Raw genomic sequence first — 8,105 nt, forward strand, 5'->3', positions numbered from 1 at the left:
AAGCAGGGCAAGGCTTCTTAATATCCTCATTTATCCTCAGAGAAAGAGAGACAGGAAATCATAATATTATGGCTAACTGGCTGATCTGAGGTCTAAGCCCCAGGGTCTGCTCTTGTAACCAACTGTGCTCTGGTCACAGAGCTGGGGGAGCCAGAGGCCCCAAACCTGAGTACCTGGGGTGACACATACCCCCGGTGTGCTTGTGGAGAGGGTGCTTCAGGTTCCTTTCCATGGAGAAATCTATTGTCACTGCCCTGACCAAGGAACCAGACTAAGTACCATCAATGGTGGGTCATGATGACATCACCTACCCACTGGTGGATGCTAAAGGACACATACAACACTCTTGGGCAAGGTTCTCTTTAATAAACTCAAATCTGAACTCAATCAACTTCTAGTTTACAGACAATATAGCAAAGAAACAGATCAGACTGAGGGGCTTCTAAAGGACAACTCGAACTTTTCAAAAAAGTGTGTCAGGAAAGATAAAAAGGTGGGGGGTGGGGAGACAGTTCTAGAAGAGGCTAAAGAGAGATAATAACCAAATGTAATACACGAACCTTGATGGAAGCCTGATTAAAAAACAACTATGAATGACATTTTGGGGGAAGTCATAGATGATTCAATATTTGATGGTATTAGGGAATTGTTCTTTTTTTGGCTAGATAACAGTACTGTGGTTATCTTGAAACACAGGATAAAGTATTTAGGAGTGAAAGGTCATGTGTCTACAGCTTACTCTCAAATATATTTATATTACACACACATAAATAAAGCCAATGTTACAACATATTAACAACTGTTGAATCTAGGTGGTGGGTATAGGTGAATCTAGGTGTGTTCATTACACTACTCTTTAATGTTTTGGTATACTTGCAACTTTTCTTAATCAAATCATTGGGGGAAATTTTTTAAATGAACTGCACCTCATTGACCAAGTCTGTATAGGCACTCACTACCACCCCCTAAACCCAGAGTGACCCCTACCAAGATGAAAGACTCTAAGGCACGCTTGAGAAATGAATATAAATTAAGGGTTTATTACAAAATGCAAAATGTTTCTCATTGTCAGTGATTCCAGAAAACAAGGCCATGAGCCATGGGTGGGGCTGGGGGCAAAGAGCCAGGGCTCAGGAGCGGGCCGAAAGGCACTGGTTCACAACCTCCAGCAGATGAGTGTTCTCCAGAGCGGCTGCCACCCGCTCCTTATCTGCAAGCTGCTTGTTCACTGGGTGGAAAAGAGGGAGTGGTGAAATATATGCATACTCCCACCAACAAACTCCCCTGCCCCCTTCTCCATCACTTCCTTCCCAGGACCACGAACCTTGATCAGGCTACCCCAACCACCTGAGCCCACACCTCTCTCAACTTCTGGGACCCCTCCCACCTGGCTGTTCATTTCTGCCTCCTATACTATAAAGCCTGATAAACCCTGGTGCTGTGTAGTTAGGAGAGGGAGAGGATGGGAATGGGGGAATACAGTAAGACAGGAGACTCAAGTCAGTCCAGCTTCAGTCTAGGCTGCTACCTCCACTAAGGAGTCACCCACCCAGCATCCCATCTTGCCCCATAAACCACCATGGCAAGCGGGGGAAACCTCAAGGCCAATGCCTCAACACCAGCTCACACTTACCTGCATGCTCTGAGGCGTGGGTCCCTGGTGTAATGTGCACATCCATCTGGGAGGGAGAGAGGACGAGCCTGTCTACCCTCTTCACTCTCTCCCACTCACCACTTCCAGCTGATCCTTCTTCCTAATCATGCCTCTGGTCTCTGGCCCTTCTAATACACCCCAAACCCATCCATAGTCACTCCATCTCTACCCAAAGGACTGGCCAACTGCTGTTGAAGGCCTGTCTGTGCCCCATCCCTGTTCCAAACCTATTTACAGTGCCCTACTGCCATTCTTGCCACACTCACCACTCTTCTGCACTTGCAGCTCAGGTCTTTATTCTTGTTGTCCCATTCAATTGGAAAGCCTCCTCCCAGTTTCATCTCTGCTAGCTGGGATCCTTCTAGGTCTCACTCTGACGTTCATGTTCATGCTCTCATGAACTCCTCAGTAGAAGATGCTTACCCCTGTCTCGTCCCCAGGGCTCAGTTCCAACTTACCTTGAAACGCTGGGGAAGGGATCGCAAAAGCTTGACTTTGATGGACAGACCAATAAGGGTGGCCATGCTGCAGTGAGGAATGGTGGGTGTGAAGGCCACAGCCACTGTGCTCTCAGGGTCGCTCACCTGGTTGGGAGGGAGGGTGGGCAATGTAAGGAGTCATGCGCCTTTCAGCCCAGAGACCCTCTTAATTTTTTGCACCAGGCAAGTCGTCTAACCTCTATGGACCTCAGTTTCTTCATCCATAAAATGGGCACACCAATCCCCTCTTCCAAAAGATCCCCTGAAGAGTCCCTGAGCTGAGAGAGCACCAGCCCCTTAGGGCACGGCTGAGCTTTTCTGATTCTCCCAAACAAGTTGCTCCCCTGGGACTCTGGGAGTGACTCACCTGAACCCGGACTTGCTCTACTACGTTCAATTCTTCTAGCGTCAGTGGATGCTCCGGGTCATTGATGGAGCGAATCAGATGTGGCAAGTAAAGGAAAGAGGACTTTGCGCCTTTGCCCAATCAGAGCCCTCCTCCGGGGATGCCTGGCCCTGATACAGCTCCAATAACTATTGGACATCACTTCATTGCCCCCCTCCCGGCTCAAGAACCAGCCCGCGCCCGTCAGCAGCGGATATCGAAGATCTCGCGCGCATCGATGCTGTCTGGAACCTGCTCGTCCTCCTCGCCCTCCGTCACCGGCCGCTCCCCAGAGCGCTCGTAGATGAGAGGGTTAGCGTTTTCCAGGAGGCCGCCCCCAACCCCGCCGCCGCCGCCGCCCACCATCGCGGAACCTCTACGGACCTCAGTCGGCGTGCACTTCCGCTATTAACGGCGCACTTCCGGGGAACTGGAAGGGGGCGTGGCTGGGCAACGGAGTCGTGTGAGGGACACGCAGTGCTTCCAGCAGTCGGCCTAGGTTTTGTATGGTTCGTTGGTCTCTGCGCGCTCTCTACGCCGACCCGGGAAGACGCGACCTTTCCACCAAAGGCGGCGACGGGCGGTACTAATCCGTAGCGTGCTGGACGGCGGAGGCCAAGGCCGGTTCTCGGGGGGCACTGAAGACCCTCCTGAGACTGAGCCAGGTGTATCTTCAGGCACTACTTGCTTGGAAGTCGGCCCCTTAGTCTGAGCAGGCACTCCTGCACCGAGTTGCCTCTATTCCGGCATGGTTCGGTGCCTTGCTGGGTACCCATAGTTCAGACCAGAAGACGTTCTTTAAATGTTTGTCAAGCGAATAAATGACCGTGAACTCGATATTGGCGGGAAGTGGCGAGAGGGAAAGCCACGGGGTGGGGTTGGGAGTGTCTTTAAGGTAAGCGCCACAGTCACCTGTGCATTTCAGAAGGCAGGCTACGGCCGAGTAGGGTGGGGACCCTCGGAGGCCCTCAGATTAGGGACAGACAATAAGCGGATGAGGAACCTTGAAGGCAGACCCAGAAAACATCCCTGAAAGCTCGGAGGAACTTTCAGGATGAAGAGCAGTCACACCTCCTTGCCTTTCTTCACGTGGTTCCCTTCACTCTGAACGAAGGTTGTTCCCATTTCTCTATCAATGGGAATCTTGATGATGCACCTCTTTACGGAAGCTCTCCTGGGTTCCTTATTTCTTCCCTTCTCTTCCCTTTTCCCGGCTTATTGCTCCTTCTCTCATACCCAAAATACCCTTGTCAGGCCCGTGACTATAAGGATAGTGAACTCAAGTTTGAGGAAAGGGTTCTTGGTATTGCAGAGGGGCTTGCAGAAGCCTCGCGGCCCCTTCTCAAATGGCCTAAGGGGGCTCAGGCAGAGAAGAAGTAGCGGCGCCAGTGCCTACCTGACACTGGCCTTTGCCTGCTCAGTGCCCCTCTCCTGCCAAACCCACCTGTCTCCCGCGCGCCCCGCTTTCTCCCTGCCCAGTCCAAACTCCCGATCTGAGAAAAGTACTCACTAATCAGCGGCTGTACGGGCCCCTGGGCAGTCTCTCGGTGAAAAGCAGTATGCCCTCTGTGAGCCGACCATGAAGCTGGACAGACTTCGCACAGGGTGGAGTACCGTGGCCAGTGGACTCCTGCTTCTCTTCGTTCGGGATCAGGGTGAGGCTCCCGCGGGTATGGCAGGTACCGGGGTCTGACTTGCCAAAGTCTGCAGAGACAGGAACTGAGGCTGCCAGAAGAAAGGCGCCAGGAAGGAGAGAGCCGGTGGAGAACTACAGCGTAGGAACCTTGAGCCCGGATGTTGGCCCTCTGAGGCGCAGAGAGGGTTGTCGGAGGACACACAACCTCGAGCGGCGAGGTTTCTGAATAGCGCTTTGCGACATGTACCTCCTAATGTTTGTGGTGGAGATGGTGCTGCCCGTGTGTAATAATAATATTTCCCCCCTCCTATCCTGCTCAGGGTGTTGTGCCTTTGGCCAGAGGGGTGCACTGGCACCCACTTAGTGCCCCTCCAAAGGAGCCCCAGGCAAGGTTACTGGCCCTCTGGGAATCAGGCTCTAGAAGCCCCTGCCCTCTCCAAGCCTATTGGAGAAGCTTCTGTGTCCTCTTTACCCCATGCACCTGCCCACGAGAGAGGGCATTTCTTGGCCTCCAGATCAAAGGTGATCTGGCTTTGTGCTAGCTCTGGGTTATGCGGATTCCATGCCTAGGGTGTTTGCAGCTCCTGCACCCCATCTTGTGGGGCATAGTCCTCTTACTATCCTTCCCCTTCCCAGTCGAATCTGCCCCAGAAGCATTCACACTCATCCCTCCCCCATGGCCCACCCTAGAGGGCTTCCGTCCTTACTGGCCAGCTGACCAATATCTCTGAATTCACCAGGACCTTCCAGAACAACTATCTGCTAAGCCTCACTGATGCCTCGCTTTAAAAATGTTAATATTTTGGATTGGACCCATGTTCAGAAAGAAAGAAATGACAAAACCATCTGAGGGCACAGGTGATAGGTCTGGCTCCCTACTGTCCTACCAGTCCTGGCTCCTTCACAGTGACCATCAAGGTTCCCAGGGCCTTCCACACATTGTCTAGGACTTTGCCCAAGAATGGATGTGTACATGCATCTTTGGTTTTCACCTAAATAGTCAAAATTCCCTCCCTTTGTGGCACTCTGCTTTTCTATTTCCTTACACAGAGTGACCTCTCCACATGGTAAAGCTGCATACTATTTAATGGAAGGTCTTCTCTTCAAAGAGGAATTACCCTTGATGTAACTGGCTCCTGATCAGAGACATTTCAGCAGGTTTATCCTTTGCTATAAAAAACATCATGCATTAGAGATTGGTGGTGGCAGTGAGTTACATGGACAGACATCACATCTGCAAGGAACTGTGTATAAACAGCATGTTACTCAGGAGAGGGGTTGCCGTTTTGACTCAGAAAGGCATTGCTCAATTGCCCTCTTACTGTGACCTTACCCAAACCAGGTGGCATCAATCATGCTGACCCATGTCTGATAAGTATAGGGTAGTATAACTCCCTGAGGATATTTCTTTTCATTTTTTACTTTTTATTATGAAACCAGGCTCAGATCCTCCAAATTCTGCAGAGGCAGAACCTGAGCCTGCAGGAGAGAAGACACCAAAGAGGTGGGAGTCAGTAGAGATAACAACACTGAGAAACCCAGGGGGCCTGACTAGATGCCTCCCTGGACCGCGAGGCACAGAGAGGGTCGGTGCTGCCCAAGGCCACACAGCACTGAGGGGCTCCCTGTATGAGGTAGAGTATAACATAACAAACCCAATTCACCAATAATCTACCTTCAACAATTATCAAAAACCTAGGTTTGTCTGGACTACCACCTCTCCCATGCACCATTTTTTGAAAAAAATTATGAACATATCATCTGTAATTTTTTATCATGTCCTACTAAAAACAGGTATGTGTACATATATATACACATATACGTAAAATCAAATATCTAGTCAAATGTTCTTATTATCTATAAATGATATTTATAAGGTTTTTTAAAAATTGGTGTTCGAATAAGGCCCACACTTTGAAAACTGATAGATGTGGTTCTTTTTTTAATAACACCTTTGAGATATAATTCACATAGCTTACCATTCACCCATTTAAAGTATATAATTCAATTGTTTTTAGTATATTCACAGAGTTCACTACATCAATTCCCCTTTTCTCCCCAACATGTGGTCCTTTGTAACTAGCTTCTTTCACTAAAAGAAGGTTCATCTATGTTGTAGCATATTCAGTACTTCTTTTTATTGCTGAACAATATTCCATTGTATGGATATGATACATTTTATTGATCCATTTATTAATCAATGGACATTTAGATTATTTTCACTTTCAGCTGTTATAAATAATTGTGCTGTGAACATTCATGTACAAGTTTTTGTGTGGACATACATTTTCAGTCCTCTTGGGTTTATACCTTGCAGTGGAAGTGCTGCATCATATGGTAACTCTGTGTTTAACCATTTCAAGAAGTGCTAGACTATTTTCCAGAGCATCTGCACCGTTCTACCTTCTCACCAACAATGTATGAAGGTTCCAATTTTTCAACATCCTTACCAATATATGTTATTATTTATCTTTTTGATGTGCTTCATGAGTCTCTTCCAATCATCAGATTTCTTCTCTGCGTCTCTTTCATTTGCCTTGTAATTTTGTTGTGTTGAAGAAATCAGTTTATTTGTTCTGGAGAGGATCCCAGAGTTTGGGTTTGCCAACTACATCCCAGTGGTGTTTTTTAACTGTTTCTCTGTCCCCTGTATGCCTGTAAACTTGTATTTATATTCTAGAAGCTTGATCAGATTCAAGTTTTAGGTTTTTCTTCGTTTTGTTTGGGGGCAAGACCGTTACATAAGTGGTGTTGTGGACTTTCAATAGAAAAAATACGACTGTCTTGCTTTTTGTGACAAAATAAGTTGTTGACATAACAAATTTCAATGTGCATTTCTCTTAGTATGAGTGAGGTGACTATCTCTTCATTTATGTAAGAGCCATTTATTTATAGTCCTTATTCTAATGAACATAATCCTCCACTATTTCATATTCTTTCACTAAATATGCATACCTGGCATATTTCTTGTTCATTTGTAGAAATTCTTTATCTACTAAGAATATCAGCTCTTTCTATGTTACATGACTTTCAGTCACTTCCTCCGTCCCTGATCCCCACAGCAGGGCAAGCTGTGCTTCTTATGTTCTAGACACAGTGACAGTGCCACTGCTTTTTGTAGTTCTCTGTTTAGAGGGTACTTTCTTTATGTCATTTCTTGCTGCCTAGAGCATGAGATCCCTAAGGACAGGAATCTTGTCTGATTCTCACAGTTCTCCTACTCTCCATGTGACATGGCACACAGTCAGTAGAAAGGACACTCTCACCCCATCAAGCTCATGTGACCATTCACTTGAAGTTCCTGGGACTAAACCATGGTGCCAAGCCCCAAGGAGCCTCACCAAGTGTGGTGGAAAAGGCTGGGACTAGACCCAGTGAAGATCAGAGGGTGAAGGTGGGGGCAGGGTTATAGGCAGGAAATTTATAAAACAAGTGTTCATAGATCAGGATTCCTTGAGTTAAGCTGAAGATGGGGAGGAGGAGGCAACATCAATAATCTGGGAGGGCAGCTGATTGGGTACACCCAACCCTGAAGTCCACTTCTCTGCCCACGGGTGAGGACTCTGCCAGCCCCATCTGGACCATGCACACAGGGCAGGTGCAAGGGAGCCTTGCCCACATAAATTACATCAATGTGGGGGTCCACACCTTCTTGGGAACTCCCTTTGCCAAGCTGCTTCTAGAGCTGCTGCAGTTTGTACCCCACTAAGCCCCCTGAATCTTGGAGTGGTATAAAGTATGGGACCTCTAGCGTGGCCATGTAAGCCGGGGAGTCCAGGGAACTCCAGGCTCTGAGCTCTGGTCTGGGCTGCAGTTGTCTTTTCATTTAAATACCCACAACCAGGTTTCCCTCTGAGTTTGGTGGATTCTCATGTTCATTTTTTCAATGAGCTGAGGTTTGGAAGGGTGAAGTAGGTTCCCCAGGCTCAGGGCTTGGCATTCAAAGGGCAT

General features: G+C 48.1%; 2 protein-coding genes across 2 annotated transcripts in view; one reads left to right on the forward strand and one right to left on the reverse strand.

Annotated features, from left to right (window-relative positions):
- Positions 1-1,016: 1,016 nt before the first annotated feature.
- FAM96B (family with sequence similarity 96 member B) lies at positions 1,017-2,928 on the reverse strand. Its single transcript, XM_006909737.3, has 5 exons — positions 2,737-2,928; positions 2,501-2,580; positions 2,113-2,238; positions 1,634-1,679; positions 1,017-1,228 (listed from the first exon to the last, which is right to left on the reverse strand). Exons 1-5 carry the CDS (start codon positions 2,882-2,884, stop codon positions 1,131-1,133), a joined length of 498 nt encoding a protein of 165 aa, XP_006909799.1. The 5' UTR covers positions 2,885-2,928; the 3' UTR covers positions 1,017-1,130.
- Positions 2,929-3,339: 411 nt separating this feature from the next.
- The window catches only part of CES4A (carboxylesterase 4A), a 27,635-nt gene continuing 22,869 nt past the window's right edge, over positions 3,340-8,105 (forward strand). The window contains 4 exon segments of the mRNA XM_025045251.1: positions 3,340-3,367; positions 4,036-4,178; positions 7,714-7,854; positions 7,856-7,955. Coding sequence (XP_024901019.1) covers positions 3,340-3,367; positions 4,036-4,178; positions 7,714-7,854; positions 7,856-7,955 — 412 coding nt within the window.

This window comes from Pteropus alecto, unplaced genomic scaffold (genome assembly GCF_000325575.1).
Source record: "Pteropus alecto unplaced genomic scaffold, ASM32557v1 scaffold42, whole genome shotgun sequence".
In the NCBI taxonomy this organism is placed as follows: Eukaryota; Metazoa; Chordata; class Mammalia; order Chiroptera; family Pteropodidae; genus Pteropus; species Pteropus alecto.